This window comes from Saccopteryx leptura, chromosome 9 (genome assembly GCF_036850995.1).
Source record: "Saccopteryx leptura isolate mSacLep1 chromosome 9, mSacLep1_pri_phased_curated, whole genome shotgun sequence".
Taxonomy (NCBI): domain Eukaryota; kingdom Metazoa; phylum Chordata; class Mammalia; order Chiroptera; family Emballonuridae; genus Saccopteryx; species Saccopteryx leptura.
Window position 1 is genome coordinate 68,758,681 of NC_089511.1, and position 18,373 is coordinate 68,777,053.

General features: G+C 41.4%; 1 protein-coding gene across 1 annotated transcript; it reads left to right on the forward strand.

Annotated features, from left to right (window-relative positions):
* The first annotated feature begins 409 nt into the window (after positions 1 to 409).
* Positions 410 to 14,977, forward strand: LOC136381514 (protein AF1q-like). Its single transcript, XM_066350229.1, has 2 exons — positions 410 to 444; positions 14,569 to 14,977. The coding sequence occupies exons 1-2, from the start codon at positions 410 to 412 to the stop codon at positions 14,975 to 14,977; spliced, it is 444 nt and encodes a 147-aa protein (XP_066206326.1).
* Positions 14,978 to 18,373: the final 3,396 nt, after the last annotated feature.

The window sequence follows — 18,373 nt, forward strand, 5'->3', positions numbered from 1 at the left end:
CTCAAAAATCTGAAATGTCACCCATGCCTTCTTGTTAGACCTCCAGATGTCAGGGAGTTGACCCTTCCAAATGCCCTTTAGTGCCCTTGGATTTTCCACAAAGTACACCAACAGAGGCCTTGAGTTTGAAGTCACCTGCAGCATTCTTACCAAGAAGCAAAGTCAGTCTCTCCTTGCCAGCTTATGGCCTGGTGCTGTCTTCTCCTTTTTAGCGATGTAGGTCCTATTAGGCATACAATTCCAAAAAAGGCCTGTCTCATCAACATTAAACACTTGTTCAGCACAAAAGCCCTCCCTCTTCAGTCAGTTCAGCCAACCTATCAGAAAATTTGCTGCTGCTTTCTCTTCCCCACTAGCAGCTTCACCTTGAACCTTAAGGTTATGCAAGTTGGCACGAGCTTTTAAACACATGAACCAACCCCTACTAGCTGCAGCATCCATCGGGTACGAGAACAAACGTCGGAGACTTTCAGGAGTTAAGATGTTACTTTATTGGCCAGTTTAACCTGCGCAGGGGCGAACTCCCAAGATGTCCGGAGACTCCGTGCCCACAAGGAGCTGCAAACGGAAGCCACACCTGGAGCTTACAGCCAGGCCCTTATATATCCTAAGTGAGCAAGCATAGGACAGAAGCAGATGTGGCAGTTTAGCTATTGGCTAGGGAGGTCACACGCAGCATAGCAACAGGGGCCAGTTTTAGCTTAGTGGCGAATTTCAAACCTAAACTTCTGATAAGGGTCTCTGACCTTCTTTGTTCCCAACCTCACAGGAGCCATATCAGCACTTACTGCTCCTTCAATAGTTACACTCTTTGGCAGCCCCAGTATAACAGTACTCCCTGAATCTAACACTAGCCACAAATTCTTCACTCCCTTTCCCCTTTTCACTTTTTACTGCCTCAAACAATCGTTTAGCCTTGTCCGGAGTCAACATCAGACTAATTGCTATATGCTGCTGATACTGGTCTTCCAGCTATAAAACTAGCAATCTTTGCATCTCGATCATTATGCCGCTTCACTGGTTAGCAATCACAGTCGATTTTCTAGGGGCTGATCCCTTTATGTGCTCTAGGATATGATCTTTATCCTTGATAATTGTTGCTACAATAGAGCAGCTAAGGCCTAGCACATGGCCAATGTTCATCACTGATTCTTTTTCTGATTTCTTTACAATGTCTAATTTCACTTCCATCATGATGCCTTTCCTCTTCTTCAAAGCAGTACCATATGAAAATTCTGACTTTCATTAAGGAGCCAAACAAAGCAACACAAATGGAACACTTGCACTTTTAACAGTCCAAAATGGTGTAGGTAAGCATACTGGGGGATGGCAACTCCCTCACTCATATGCCGTATTACTGTGTATTCTTTTGCCATGCACAACCAAACTGGTAAGCTCACGTTGTCCACAAGTATGACACTAACAGTGTAAGCCGAAACACATCTTATTTTTTAAGTTTTTATGGGAGTGAGCATTGTAAACTCAAAATGTCCTATGTCAAGACTGTCATAACCTGAGGACCTGCTCTACTAGTAATCCTGTTGTTAATAAGAGTGTGTGGGGCCCTGGCCGGTTGGCACAGTAGTAGAGCGTCGGCCTGGCGTGCAGGAGTCCCAGGTTCGATTCCTGGCCAGGGCACACAGGAGAAGCGCCCATCTGCTTCTCTGCCCCTCCCCCTCTCCTTCCTCTCTGTCTCTCTCTTCCCCTCCCGCAGCCAAGGCTCCATTGGAGTAAAGTTGGCCCGGGTGCTGAGGATGGCTCTATGGCCTCTGCCTCAGGTGCTAGAATGGCTCTGGTTGCAACAGAGCAACACCCCAGATGGGCAGAGCATCACCCTCTGGTGGGCATGACGGGTGGATCCTGGTCGGGTGCATGCGGGAGTCTGTCTGACTGCCTCCCCGTTTCCAATTTCAGAAAAATCCAAAAAATAAAAAATAATGAGTGTGTGGGGATATCAATAGTGGTGAGTGTTGTGTAGGGATAGGGGAACTATATGAGAACCTTTTGTACTTTATGTTCAATTTTGCTGTGAACTTAAAACTGCTCTAAAAAATAAAGTTTATTAATTTAAAAAGCAATAGTAACAACAGAAAGTACAATAACTACCATTATCAAGCTCGTACTTCCTGCTCATAGTGAAGAAAATGCATTAAAATGCTATATCAGATTACCTGGCCAGAAGTAGTATATTAGAAAATGCTCTTGATAATGCCATTAGAAAACCTGATTTCTGTATCAGCCCTCCACTTGGTGAGCCACACTTCCTTGATTTTTGAAGGAAGACAGACCAGAGTAATGATTCTCAAACTTAAAGGTGCACACAAATCACCTAGTAATCTAGTTAAGATGCAGCTTCTGCGTCAGGATGTCTGGGTGAGGTCTGAGATTCTGCATTTCTGACAAGCCACCAGGTAAAGTCCCTGTTGATCCAGGGACCTACCACACTTGGAATAGTAAAGGACAGGATGACCTGTGAGGTCTTTTCAAGCTCTAATATTCTTACACTGGATCATTCTTCCCCCCTCTGACCTTAGCACCTTTATTTCAAGAGAATGTGAAAGAATCTATTAAAAAGGAGCGACTTAAGCTTTTTATCTGAAGCCAAAAAATAGAAATGAAAAATGACTAAACTATAGTAATAATGTCTCTGGAAAGATACACAGAACCCCTAAAATTAGTTGCCTTGTTGGAGCACCTAAGTACATGAATGGGAGGTAAATTCTCCTGTGCTTTTATACCTTCCAAATTTTGACTATGTGTATTTTTTATTTTTAAATAATAATTAATTCTTCAACAGCATGGGTAGATCTAAAAGGTATATTGCTAAGTAAAATAAGTCAGTCAGCGAAAGACAAAAACCATATGATTTCACTTATACATGGAATCTAAAGAACAATATAATCAAATAAACGAAACAGAAACAGACTCAGATACAGAGAACAAACTGATGGTTGCAAGAGGGGAAGGAGTTTGAAGACTGGTTGAAAAAGATGAAGGGATTGAGAAGTATAGATTGGTAGTTTACAAGATGGTTATATGGGGATGTAAAGTACAGCATAGGGAATGTAGTCAATAACATTGGAATAACTGTGAATGTATTGGGTAGGTACTGGAAATATCAGGGGGAACACTTTGTAAAGTATATATTTAATGGTCTAACCACTATGCTGTACTCCTGAAACTAATACAAAATAATATTGAATGCAAACTGTAATTTTTAAAAAATCAAATTTTAAATAATTCTTTTTTTAGAGAGGGAGAGAGAGAGATGAGAAGCATCAACTCATAGTTGCATCACTCTTTGTAGTTGTTCATTGATTGCTTTTCATAATTGCCTTCACCAGAGGACTCAAGCAGAGCTAGTGTCCCCTTGTTCAAGCCAGCAACCTTGAGCTCAAACCAGCAATCTTAGGCTTCAAGCCAGTGACCTTTCAGTTCAGGCCAACAACCATAGGATCATTTTGATGACCCCACACTCAAGCCGGCAACCCCATGCTCAAACTAGCAAGCCTGTGCTCGAGCTGGTGACCTCAGCTTCCCAGGTCAACATTCTATTCATTATGCCACTACTAGTCAGGCTAAATAATTCATTTTTAATGATTATGGAAAAGTAGCTAATGTATATTTTTTTAGGAAAGGAAGAAGCAAACTTACTACTTTTAAAATTCTTTTTAATATATTGATTTTTTTTTCCAGAGAGAGAAAAACATGGATTTTGTTGTTCCACTTATTTATGCACTTATTGGTTATTTCTTATATGTACCCTGACCGGGGATGGAACTTACAACCTTGGTGTGTTGGGTCAAGGCTCTAACCAACTGAGCTATCTGGCCAAGGTCATAATAGGTTTATTTTAAACAGATGAAACTCCTTGAACAGTCAGTTGATTATGTTCTGGAAACAAGCACTTATCTATCTCCCTGACATTTCACTTTTTCTTGTTTGTTTGTTTTTGTTTTTGTGACCGAGACAGAGAAAGACAAGACAGAGAGAGAACAGAGAGAGGGGAACAGATAGGAACAGACAGACAGGAAGGGAGAGAGATGAGAAGCATCAATTCTTTGTTGCGGCGCCTTAGTTGTCCGTTGATTGCTTTCTCATATGTGCCTGACTGAGACACTACAGCAGACCAAGTGACCCCTTGCTCAAGCCAGTGACCTTGGGGTTTCAAACCTGAGTCCTCCGAGTCCCAGTCTGATGCTCTGTCCACTGTGCCATCACCTGGTCAGGCATGTTTCAGCTTTTTTTACTCTCTTCTCAAGTACAGTTGCAGTGAAGTATATTAGCAATGTAAAAATAAATAAAGAGAACCTTATTCAACACGGAGTCAGGAAGCCATGAGGGGAGAGCTCTCATATATTGCACATAATCACTCACTGTAACTTACCTAACCAGCATCAGCAGCTTAACAATCAATAGGAAGAAGGAAGGTTCTCCACCTGTTTTTTCTCAGTAATGGTCAGCTGACCATCTTCTTTCCTCAGCAACAACTGCTTGTTGCCAGTAAGAAAGTGCCACAACCTCAAACTCACATTCCCCAACAATGACCTCTCATTCAAAACAACCTTCACAGGCCCTGGCCAGGTAACTCAGTGGGTTAAAGCATCATCCAGATAAGCCAGATTTCTAGGTTCAAAGCCAAGTTTCAAGGTTCAATCACTGAATCAACCCCTGGTCATGGCACATAAAAGAATCAACCAATGAATACAGAAACAACAAATCAATGTTTCCCTCTCTCTCTAAAATCAGTAAATAAAAATTAAAATAAAACGAAAACACTCTTCACTTGTGGTGGCTCAGTCAACCCAGAATATCAAGGTTGCCAACTCAATTACAAGGTCACAGGCTTTTAAGTCCAGGGTCACTGACCCAGTATCAGCCACACAATCCAGAGGTCAGTGGCTTGAGCACAGGGTCACTGGCTCAACCCTAAGATTGCCAGCTTGAACCCAAGATCACTTGTTTAATTCCCTGTCAAGGCTCATATAAGGAGCAATCAATGCACAACTAAGTGTAACCACAAGTTGAAGCGTCTTTCTCTCTCCTTAAAAGAAAGAAAGAAAAGAAAGAAGAAAAAAAGCTGACCTCCCTTTTGTCTCTTTAGACTTACCTATAGTTTGCATTGTTTGCATGTCCTGAATTGCAATTCTTCTGCTCAGTTGCCACTTTAATAACCTTTGCTGTTTAATTTTTAAGGTTGACGGTAATATAGTAGTCAAATCAGATACAATGGTAGTTTTTGGAAAACAGTGACTTATGGGCATGAAACTGGACTAAATTATCATGATATAACTTCTGGTGTAAGATCTTGATTCTTAGTACCTAGACCAGGCATGGCCAACAGTTTTTGCCCCCAGGCCAGATAAGAAAGAAAACTTTTGCCCTGGCTGGTTGGCTCAGCGGTAGAGCATCAGCCTGGCGTGCGGGGGACCCGGGTTCGATTCCCGGCCAGGGCACATAGGAGAAGCGCCCATTTGCTTCTCCACCCCCCCCTCCTTCCTCTCTGTCTCTCTCTTCCCCTCCCGCAGCCAAGGCTCCATTGGAGCAAAGATGGCCCGGGTGCTGGGGATGGCTCCTTGGCCTCTGCCCCAGGCGCTAGAGTGGCTCTGGTCGCGGCAGAGTGACGCCCCGGAGGGGCAGAGCATCGCCCCCTGGTGGGCAGAGCATTGCCCCCTGGTGGGCAGAGCGTCGCCCCCTGGTGGGCATGCCGGGTGGATCCCGGTCGGGCGCATGCGGAGTCTGTCTGACTGTCTCTCCCCGTTTCCAGCTTCAGAAAAATACAAAAAAAAAAAAAGAAAGAAAACTTTTTTCACAGGCCAGATGAAATATTAAAATTAAAAAACGTTAAATACAGCCTGACTAGGCGGTGGCGCAGTGGATAGAGAATTGGACTGGGATGAGGAAGACCCAGGTTCAAGACCCCGAGGTCCCCAGCTTGAGCATGGGCTCATCTGGTTTTAGCAAGGCTCACCAGCTTGGACCCAAAGTCACTGGCTTCAGCAAGGGGTTACTCGGTCTGCTGAAGGCCTGCGGTCAAGGCACATATGAGAAAGCAATCAATGAACAACTAAGGTGTCGCAACAAAAAACTAATGATTGATGCTTCTCATCTCTCTCTGTTCCCATCTGTCTGTCCCTAACTATCCCTCTCTCTGACTCTCTCTGTCTCTGTAAAAAATATATATATATATTAAATACAAAAATTATTAGTTCAAGTAAACAAAAATGTTATTATGTAATTTGTTTATGAATAAATATAAGTAATTTAGTACAACAAATTAACAAAAAAACTAATGTGACATGTTGAGGCACTTTGCATCACCTATTATTTTTTTAATATCTGGCTCTATACTTGTAGTAGCTATTCTTAACACAGCCTCCAAATGTAAATCATTTAATCTTGCTCTTGTTGTACTTTTATTTAGATTAATTAAAGAAAAAGTTTGTTCACAAATATAAGTTGAGCTGAAGATGAATAAATATTTCTTGGCAAGTTTTTTAAATTTCCATATTTTCCATTATTCAATTGCTTATAAAAATTGCACAGAAAAATACAAAAGTTGTAAATCTTTATAATGGAATTTTTTTTAAAAAAATGAAGAAGTATCATGAATTCATTCAACCAATTATTGGAAGTTAACCCTAGATTAGTCACACGCGAATTCTTTTCCGTGTATCACTATCTTCTTAAATATCTCTATTTCCAATAATCAAAGATGCTTCCGCTTCTGAGTAGCTGAGATTTTAACTTTCATTGTTGTACAATGGTTAGATATCGTAGTTTATGTATAACGATTTAAAAGTATCACTTATTTCATTTCCACAGTGCGTCGTGCGGAGAATATTAAAAATTTAATCGCGGGCCGCATAAACTCATTCTGCAGGCCGAATCCGGCCCACGGGCCGTACGTTGGCCATGCCTGACCTAGACCAATTATATTCTCGGTTGCCTACCTAGTACCATCATTTAGTGAATACACACACATACCTATACATATATGTACATACATATACATATTCCAGTGCCAGGACCCTCCTATAGGCCAATTAAAATGGAGTCTCTGGGGCTGAAGCATGGGTATTTTTTTTCTTCATTTTTTAATTTATTGTGTTGACATGGTTTCAAGTGTCCCACTCAATATCACACCATCTATACCCCTCATCGTGGCCCCTGCCACATGCAATGTCTCTTTCCACCCCCACTTTCCCCCCTTTGCTCCCCTACCCTTAGCCTCTGGCTATTGCTACCCTGTTGACTGCATATATGTGTTGTATATATATTTTTTGGCTAATCCCTTCACTTTCTTTGATCCAGTCCCCTTTTCCTTCTTTCTTCTGACAGCTGTCCATCTGTTCCCTTGCCACCATTTCTGTTGTCTTCCTCAAGTTTGTTGTGTCCATTGGATTCCACATATAAGTGAGATCATATGGTATTTGCCTTTTTCCGCCTGACTTATTTCACTTAGCACAATAATCTCCAGGCTCATCTGTGCTGTTGCAAAAGGTAAGATTTCCTTCTTTTTTACCACCACATACTATTCCATTGTATATATGTACCACAGCTTTTTTATCCATTTATCCACTGATGGACACTTGGGCTGTTTCCAGTTTTTGGCTATTATGAACAATGCTGCAACGAACATGGGAGTGCATATCTTCTTCCGAATTAGTGTTTTGGAATTCTTAGGATATATTCCTAGAAGTGGATAGCTGGGTCATAAGGCAGTTCCAGCCTGACCAGGCGGTGGCACAGTGGATAGAGCATCAGACTGAGATGAGGAGGACCCAGGTTCAAAACCCTGAGGTCACCGGCATGAGCATCGGTTCATCTGGTTAGAGCAAGGCTCGTCAGCTTCAGCCCAAGGTCACTGGCTTGAGCAAGGGGTCGCTAAGTCTGCCGTAGCCCCCTGGTCAAGGTATGTATGAGAAAGCAATCAATGAACAACTAAGGTGCCACAACAAAGAATTGATGCTTCTCATCTCTCCTCCCTTCCTGTATGTCTGTCCCTCTCTGTGTCTTTCTCTGTCTCTGTCACAAAACTAAAAATAAATAAAGCAGTTTTATTTATTTATTTATTTATTTATTTATTTTTATTATTTTTTTTTTTTACAGAGACAGAGAGAGAGTCAGAGAGAGGGATAGACAGGGACAGACAGACAGGAATGGAGAGATGAAAAGCATCAATCATTAGTTTTTCATTGAACTTTGCAACACCTTAGTTGTTCATTGATTGCTTTCTCATATGTGCCTTGACCGTGGGCCTTCAGCAGACCGAGTAACCCTTTGCTGGAGCTAGCAACCTTGGGTTCAAGCTGGTGGGCTTTTTGCTCAAACCAGATGAGCCGGCGCTCAAGCTGGCGACCTCGGGGTCTCGAACCTGGGTCCTCTGCATCCCAGTCGGATGCTCTATCCACTGCGCCACCGCCTGGTCAGGCGCAGTTTTATTTTTAATTCTTTGAAGAATCTTCATACTGTTTTCCACAGTGGCTGCACCAGTCTGCATTCCCACCAGCAGTGCAGGAGGGTTCCCTTTTCTCCACACCTTCACCAGCATTTGTTGTTTATTGGTTTGTTAATGAAATCCATTCTAACAGGCGTAAAGTGGTATCTCATTGTGGTTTTTCATTTCTATTTTTCTGATGATTAGTGACTTTGAATATTTTTTATAGGGACATCTTTATTCACTGAGTCAACTAGCCAGGGCCTGCCAACTTTTTAAATTTGTAGATTTTACATAAAATTTTAGGGTTCTACCTTCTCTTGAAAAATTGGAAGATCTGACAATCTTGGGATCACTTTGCCATCCCCAGTGGCAACATCTGCCTGGAGCTGAGCTGGGAATATCCCCTCTAGATGGGATTTGTGCTTTTGAGTTTGTGAGTCTCACAACTCCCTGTTGCTACTTTCTGATACTGAGACCAGTGTCAGTTACCAGGCATTATCACTCATATTTTTGTGATAGAGTTAAGAAGGAAGTAAACTATTTCTTAACCCCTATTTTTATCAAATATAGAACAACACAAGATAGAGGAAGAAGGCCCATGTTTCAAAACAAAAAACAAGAGAGGACATAATTTCTTTGAGAAAATAACGACTATTATATCAAGTTTTCACACCCTGGTCCCTATACCTAAGGTGACCAATCGTCCTCCTTTAGGGAGGACAGTCCTTCTTTTGTAAGTTCCATCCTCCCTTGAAAAGTGTCCTCCTACATGTCCTCCTTTTTGATATTGGAAGACTAATCTGTAAATGTCCATATTCGATGGATACAGAGTCGATCCATTGCGTGTGATGTGACGTATTTGTATCTAAATGAGTACTTTTTTCCTACAACTCTTATTAAAAATTAATAGGCATGTAAGCAAAATTACAATATAAAATATTAAAAATGTTTTATTATATATTTATCATATTATAGTATATTATTGTTGCAATGAATAAAATGTTTCTTTTATTTACGATATTGTTTTCTTCAATTTATTTTTGTCCTCCTTTTCATTGTAAAAAAGTTGGTCACCTTACTATACCCATCTCAGTTTATGACCCATGATCTACACTGAATAAAATATATAATCAATATCCAAATAGAAGCAATATATTCAAGTATAAGTTACTGCTTTAATGTTAGTGATCAAGAGTCAGACAAGGATTCAATTCTAAGCTACCATTTACCAGCCATGACCTTACCTTATGGCTCTATACCTCGGGTTGCTTTTCTCCATCTGTACAAAGGGGATGATAACCTCTGTGAGGTAGGTGACATGAATTAACGTGCTATCCGGTCCCCAGTGACAGCAACCTAAATGTCAGCTATTTCTATCCTGATCAGGAAGTGCTACGGAATAACGTAAAGTGGGGACAAAGTGAGTCATTGGGAAAGTTACATAGAAGGGGTGAGCCGACTAAACGGGGAGGAAGACATAATTTGTCCAGGTGGAGAGAAGACGGCGTAGTAAAGACATGAGCAAAAGCTCAAAAGAGACGGTTACTAGGGCCTGGATATTTAAGTCATACAGATGCAAGACAGCTGAACTGGAGAATTCCTCGTGTTCTAATTTTAAAATCTAAAGACTTTGCTGACCCCTGCTTCATGATACACAGTAGGCAACTGCAACAATGACCGTAGCAACTTTTGGGTTTTCTCCACCCACCATTTGGCAAGGATCACACAATTTCACGAATTCAAGTTTCTTTAAAAAAAAAAAAAAAAAAAAAAAAAAAAAGCCCTCAGTGTTTCAGAGCTCCATTAAAGATGTTTTAATTCACCATAGTACGCTTGGGCTTGGACACAGTCACCAGCACTACCTCATGATTACCACTAGAGGGACTAGAACCAAAGGAATCATCAAACTCTATTCACTTTCATAGATTACTCACTTTTTTCTTTTTTTGAGAGAGAGGTAGTGACAGATAGACAGTAAGGGGGGAGAGAAATGAGAAGCATCAACTGGTAGTTGCAGCACTTTAGTTGTTCATTGATTGCTTTCTCATACGTGCCTTGACCCAGGGACTCCAGCTGAACCAGTGACCCCTTGCTCAAGGCAGTGACCTTGAGCTTCAAGCTAGCGACCTTTAGGGCTCAAGCCAGTGGTCATGGGATCATGTTGATGATCCCATACTCAACCTGGCAACCCTGTGTTCAAGCTAGAGACTCTATGCTCAAGTTGGATGAGCCCATGCTCAAGCCCGTGACCTGGGGTTTCAAACCTGGGTTCTTAGCATCGCAGGTCAATGCCTTATCTACTGTGCCACTGTCTGGTCAGGCAATACTACCTTTTTTTTTTTTTTTTTACAAAAATGGGCCCTGTCTAGTTGGCTCAGTGGTAGAGCTCCAGCTTGTCATGTGGATGTCCCGGGTTCAATTCCTGATCAGGGCACACAGGAGAAGTGACCATCTGCTTATCCACTGCTCCCCCTACCCTTTCCTCTCTTATCTCTCTCTTTTCCACCCACAACCATGGCTCAATTGGTTTGAGTAAGTTGGCCCCAGGAGCTGATGGCTCCATGGCCTCATCTCAGGTGCTAAAATAGCTCAGTTGCCAAGCAACAGAGCAACAGCTCCAGATGGGCAGAGTCCCCATAGGGGACTTGCTGGGTAGATCCCAGTCCGGGTGCATGCAGAAGTCTGTCTCTCTGCCTCCCTGCCTCTCACTTAATAAAACAAATAATAATAAATAAATAAACTTATTTTAAAGCATATTTCTTATTTTAAGCATTTAAATATTTAAAAAATTCTAAATCCCACTAGAATATAGGAAATCTAAGAGTCCTATTGACCTAATTCCCACCCACGAAATAGGCACTTGATAACATTAATGAGATTGCCTATTCTTCCAGATATTTTCAACTTATATAAAAAAGTATATATTGTTCTTTTATTTTAACCATGATTTGTCCCCTTACTACCACTCTGACTTCTTTTCCTACCCCTTTCTGTCTTCTATGCAGACTATATTCCAGACCTTCAAACTTGACAACTTGTTCCTGCCTCAGGACCTTTGCACTCACTACCTTATCTTCCTGAATCACTCTCTTCTCCCAGGTCCTCTTCATTCCTGTTTCACCTTCCTCAGAGAGTTCTTTTTTGACACCCATCAAGTAACTATTTCCCTACTAAGTCACTCTCCATCACCATGTTTTATTTTCTTTCTATCATTGTTTAAAATTATCTTGTTTATTTATATACTTGCCTACCTACTCATCATTAAAATGTAATCTCCATGACAGCAGAAGCCTCGGTTGCCTTGGTTGCTTCATAGCTCTAGTATTTACTATGTAAATTAGGACTCAAAAGTATTTGTTAATATTTTAAAAAATATTTTTAAGATGTTTATTTTATTGAAATTAGGGAGAAGAAGGAAAAGAGCGAGAGAGACAGGAACATTCATCTATCCCCTGTGTGCCCTGACCAGGGATCAAACCAGCAACGTCTGCGCTTTGTAATGATTTTCTAACCAGCTGAGCTATCTGGCCGGTAGTATATGCTAATTGAATGAAGAAATGAAATACATACTATTCTGCAATTTATGTTTTCACTCAATGTACCTTTACAAGTTGTATTTTACTTTGTGTGGATATTTTTATTATTTTATTCAGTTATATTCTTTTTATTTTTTTAATTTAACATTTTAGGTTAGATGTTCACATGGCTCAAAAAATAAAACAATATAAAGAGATATTCAGTAAAACATCTCATATCCACTTCTATCTACCATCTACCTAGTTCCTACTCAATCAGGTAACCATTTATACCATATTAGTTTACTGGGTATCCTTCTTTATGCAAGTATATGCATACATATATTTTTAATTGATTTTAGAGAAAGGAAGGGGGAGAGAGAGAAAGAGAAAGAAACATCAATCTGCCACTCCACCCATTTATGCATTCATTGGTTGTTTCCCATATGTGCCCTGGCTGGGATCAAAGCCACAGCCCTGGCACATCGGGACACTGCTCCAGCCAACTGAGCTGCCAGGCCAGGGCCAAACACATGTATTCTTATTTTAATTTCTTCCCTGCATGCACAAAACAGTAGCTTGTTATATATACTGTTCTGCACCTTCATTCTTAGAACAGCTGCATGGTATTTATAACATATGTATTTATAACTTATTTTACTCCATTTTTTATTAATGGACTTTTGGCTGTTTTTGTTATTATGATCAATGTTGTAAAAATTATTTTATGCTCAATAAATGTATATAGAATAAATTCCTGTAAGTGGAATGACTGAACCAAGTGTGTGTGTGTATTGAATCAGGAGAGATCTTTTCAAACTTCTCTCCATGAAGGGTTCCTTAATTTCTACTCCGATCGCCAGTGTACAAGAGGACCAACTTCTCCACACCCTCACCCACGATAGATAGTATAGACTTGAATATGTTCACTAATCTGATGGCTGAAAAATGGCTGCTAACTCTTGTTTTGATTTTTATTTCTCTAATATGAAGTTGAGCTCCTTTTCATATTTTAAAAATAGCTCTATTTATATGTAATTCACATACAATAAATTTAACCACTTACAGTGTACAATTGATTGGTTTTTAGTATAGTCACAAACATCACTACTGTTGCACAGATGTGCAACCATTACCAGTCAATTTATTTTTATTTTTATTGATTGATTTTACAGAGAGAGGAGGGGTGGGAGAGCAAGAAGTAGCAACTGATAGTTGCATCACTTTAGTTGTTCATTGCTTGCTTGTTGTATGTGCCTGACTGGACAAGCCCAGGGTTTCAAACTGGCTACCTAAGCATTCCAGATCAACATTCTATCCACTGTGCCACCACAGGCTAGGCCACAGTCAATTTTTGAACATTTGCATCACCTCAAAAAGAAACCCATATCCTTAAGCTATCAATCTCCTATGCCCCCGTTACTCCAGCTCAGCTCTAAGAAACCACTAGTCTACTTTGTCTATATAGATTTTCTGGACATTGCATATAACCATTTATATCACATATCATATAATATGTGATTTTTAGGTCTGGCTTCTTTCACTCAGCATGTTTTTATGATTCATTCATGTTGTAGCATATATTGGCACTTCATTCCTTTTTATGGCCAATTAAATATTATAATCGCATGAATATACCTTTTTTAAATCCATTTGTCAGTTGATAGACATTTAGGTTGTTTCCACCATATTTTTTTAAAACAATGTAACCATTTTAGATCAGGCAAGGATCTTAGAATTGTGAAGATGAGACTACACTCAGCAAATAGTCTTAATTACTATAACTAAAGAGCCAGTTCTGGTGGGGTAAGCATTAGGCTAAGAAGTACAACACTGAAAATATCAATCTTGCCACAAGAGGATTCTCTGTGTAATTTCTTTTTATAGATTCAAAATTGTGTTTTTTAGAGAGAGAAGGGAAAAAGAGAGAAAAAGACATAGATTTGCTGTTCTACTTATTTATGTATACATTGGTTGATTCTTGTCTGTGCCCTGACCCGGCATCAAACTCACAACCTTGGTATATGGGGATGACACTCTAACCAACTGAGCTATCTGGCCAGGGCTTATCTGTGCAATTTTAATGCTTCTTCTCTTTGAACCTTAGTTTTTGTATTAGTCAGCTCACAAAATACTGCAACAAAATAGCATACACTGGGTGGCTTAAATAACAGGCATTTATTTCTTACAGTTTTGGAAGTCTAAGACAAGGTGTCTGCCAATTTGGTTTCCCAATGAAGAACTTCTTTCTGGCTTGCAAATGGCCACCATCTGACTGTCCTTGCATCACAGAGAGAAGGAGCTTTGGTATCTTTTTATAAGAAATATTTCTATAACTACACTAACCCACCATGGGGGTTTACCTCAGACCTCACCTAAACCTAATCACCTCCCAAAGGCCTCATGCCCCAAACACTATCACATTGGGTTTTAGGGCTTCAACATAAACTTGGGGGACACAAAAATTCAGTCCATAATGTAAACTGACTACCTACACATACACTAAGGAAGAGTGAAATAGCATCAAGTTCTTTAAACTTCTTAGAGAAAGGCTTACCAATTTATTTATAGCGGCTGTGCACTATAAGAATTTTTATGCAGTCCCTGAAGAGGGGAAGGGAGTGAAAAAACAAAGCAGGAAAAGCCCCCACAGCTGCCTTTCTCTCCAGCCCAGAGCAGGGAACGGAGCCCCGGGATCCTCCATCCATCTTTGGAACACACTAGTAATTCACTGATAACAGGAACTCTGAGGGACCCTGTGAGTGGCCAGTACAGCTCCTTTTTTTCCTGGAGAACGCCCATTCCAGAACTGAATCTGTCAGAGCTGGAAAGCCTGGGTCTGTCAGATACATTCATCTATAAGGTCAAGGACAGCAGCGTTGGCAAAATGACTGGGCAAGTAACTGGAACAGAGCAGGAGAAAAACCCTGAAGGCGACGCCCTCCTTGAGTACAGCACCTTCCACTTCTGGAGAGCTCCCATTGCCAGCATCCACTCCTTTGAACTGGATTTGCTCTAAATCCAAGACTTCTCTCTCCCACCACCTTGCCCTCATTGTCTTACCTTTTAAACCTCTTCCCTTTCTTCCTTTTCCCCTATTAATCTTGCTCTCTCCCTTCCATTGTGTTGAGGTGGTGCTGATGAATCAGCCAGTTGTGTTGTACTTATTTAACTTAATGTATTTTGTCAGTTTCTCTCAAAAGCCCTCAAGCCACAAAGTAAAGTGTTCAAGCAATTGAGTACTTTCTGAGTCACAGGGATCCTTCCTCTCCATCCTAGATTAATTCCAGAAAACAGGCCTGATGGGGGCACCAGAGAGTAGTCCAGTAGTGCAAAATGTAAGAACTGATTCTTTTACTTCACTTTAATCAGCTTTAGAGATTGCTCAAAGCTTCTTGATTTCCTGCTCTGGGCTAGTAACCACAAATATTTCTTTAAGTGATGATGAATACCTTGTAAATTTTGAGATTATCTGCTACATGACAGTAGGATTTCTAAAAGGCTAAGGTGATAAGATGCTTCCTGTTTTGATTCTGACCCCTCTTTTAATATTTTTTCTGAAATTGGGGGTAAATGTATAAAACAAGAGGGAATACTGTCTTGGGAAGTGAAAATAGGGGAAAGCCGTGACTTACTTTAGAAATAGCTGTGTTCTCTCAAAATAAGTGTTTCTTCGTAAAGCCTACTCACTTTACAATTTTGCTCCTGTGCGTTGAAAACTTTAAGGAAAATCACTCAATTTCAAATCTTAAAATACAATCTTGCTGACCATTTTAATAACTTGTAAGGTTTTTGTAAAGCCAGTAGCCACGGCCACTATCACAGCCTCCTGGCCCATGCAGGTTTGCATTTGATTCAGACAGACGGTAATGAAACAGTGGAGCCAAGAACTGGTGGGCCATTACCTTTAATCCTAGCTTGCATCCAGCGGGCAAGAAATACACACAGTGGGAAAACATTTTCCTTTCCATTCAGGGCTCCCAAAGCCACTGACATATCTGAGTTTCCTAGAATCAGAGGTTTCTAGCTCACCAGCCTTATTCACCTCTGTTCCGCATCTCCTTCCTTCTCTCTGCACAAACTGGCTTCTCCTTCAGCACTCCCTCATCTTGGATGCTTTTCCTCTCCTCCACATGGCCTTTCTCTGCTCTCCTTTCTCTGCTCTCCTACAGCTTGGGCTCCTCCTAGAACATAATTCCTCTTCCCCAGAACAACATGGTCTCTCCTTTTAAAACCTTTTGGCACAAAAGCCCTCCCCCAACACACATTAATATAATCACACCTATCCCAAGCAAGAAGGGCAACTAATATTATCACCTGGGTGACAGGCTTCCACATGGGCAGCACCATCTTTAACAAAGTGAGCATAAAATATTTTATCTGCCCAACAATCCACCCCTATGCTCACTTTACTACCCACAATCTACACCACCGGAATCCCAGTGCAAGGAAATTAGGCACATTGCACAAATTACAACATGACAAATCATACAATTTCAACAACTACGAAGGTACATTTCACCAGTCTCTGAGCACTTTGCCAAAAGTGCAAAATGTCCTCACACTTCTCTGCAGCCATGAAAAACTTCCTGGGACGGGGTGGGGGGGGAGGTCCTTCAGCAAAGCCACCCCCCACCCCCATTGGGGTATTTCACATTGTCCAAAATCCATAAGTTCATCCAACAAAGGAACCAGTGCTCACTCCGGTCATAGTCCAGGAATCAGTCCATGCACATGGGGCCTTAGCCACCCCCTTCATCCCTGCCATCCTGGCAGGTCTTACACTGTCCCAAAGAGGAGCATGTGGCAATGGCAGTCAGCATTTCCATCTCTGCTCCAGAGAGCATGATGGCAACCACCCCTATGTCCCAAAATCGCAGACCTACCAGGAGTGTAGTAGGTACTCCTTGCTGCTGGGCTCTCACCTTCTGGAGACTGCAGATTGCAATTCCAGCCCAATTCTCCTCATCCTCCAAAGAGGAACTGAAAACATCAGTTCCTGCTGCCAGCCTTGCAGCCCCAGGTCCAGCCTCAGTCCTGGCCTCCTGCCACTACTCGATCTTCACAACGTCCAGGGCAATCTGCAACTCATGAACCTGTGATTCCTTCTCCAGCGGCTGCTCCATTTCCAAGCGAATCTCATGAACCTGGTCGGCCTCCTCCTGTGCTTGCTTCAGCTCCAGGGTCGGCATCTCTTTCTCCCGCATTTGCTCCAGCTCCTTCCACTGATTGGTTTGCAGGTCCCAGGCAGCCTCTTCCACAGAGCTCTTGGTTTCCTCATGCATGACTGTAAAAGTCAGCCAGCCTATGGTCCCCAAAAGGACAGCCATGAGAAACCAGTCCTCTACTCCACCGCTCAAAGGTGGTGGTGACTCCATACCGATCTGTATCGAATCCTGCCACAGACTACACCAAATGTAAAGCCATTAGCCACGGCCACTATCACAGCCGCCTGGCCCATGCAGGTTTGGGTTTTATTTGAACAGATGGTAATGAAACAACAGAGCCAAGAACTGGTGGGCCATTAGCTTTAATCCTAGCTCGCACCCAGTGGGCAAGAAATACACACAGTGGGAAAACACTTCCCTTTCCATTCAGGGCTCTCAAAGCCACTGACTTATCTGAGTTTCCTAGAATCAAAGTTTTCTACCTCACCAGCCTTATTCACTTCTGTTCCCCATCTCCTTCTCCCTGCACAAACTCAGCACAAACTGGCTTCTCCTTTAGCACTCCACCATTTTGGCTGCTTTTCCTCTCCTCCACATGGTCTTTCTCTGCTCTCCTCCTAGAACGTAATCCCTCTTACCCAGAACACGTGATCTCTCCTTTTAAAACCTTTTGGCACAAAAGCCCTCCCTCAGCACATATTAACATAATCAAGCCCATCCCAAGAAGAAGGGCAACTAATATTATCACTTGGACGATGGGCTTCCACGTGGGCAGCGCCATCTTTAACAAAGTGAGCATAATATATTTTATCTTCCCTACAGTTTTAATTCTTTTTCTAAAAGGCATAGAGTTTGGTTCTCAGTGTGTTAGACCTGTCCTCTGCATCTGTATGTATATTGATCAGTGGGCCTCAGGCGCAGCTCTTCAGCCACCCTGAGACCATGAAATGTACAACCATCTTCTGACACTACATCCTGTTCTCACTCCTTCCAAAATTTTTGCTGCTGATTTGTGCTGCCATTTACTTCTTTAATAAAGACATTTAACCCCCCAAAAAAAGAATTTTTAAAAAGGGAAGAAGCTAACAAAAAATATGATACCTTCTATATAGTTCTTGTGAAATATATACCTCAAATATCAATTATGCCCTGATATTATGTCAATTTTAGAGTTCTTATCACAGACTAAATCAAGCAGCTTGGCTTATAAGTAGATAAGATAATTTACTATAGAGTTCATAGAATTG

Excerpts from the sequence above, each read along its gene's own strand:
- LOC136381514 (XM_066350229.1), top strand. The coding sequence starts at position 410 with ATGAACCAACCCCTACTAGCTGCAGCATCCATCGG. Across the intron at positions 445-14,568 it reads CTAGCTGCAGCATCCATCGG|AGGGGAAGGGAGTGAAAAAA; the intron begins GTACGAGAACAA and ends CAGTCCCTGAAG.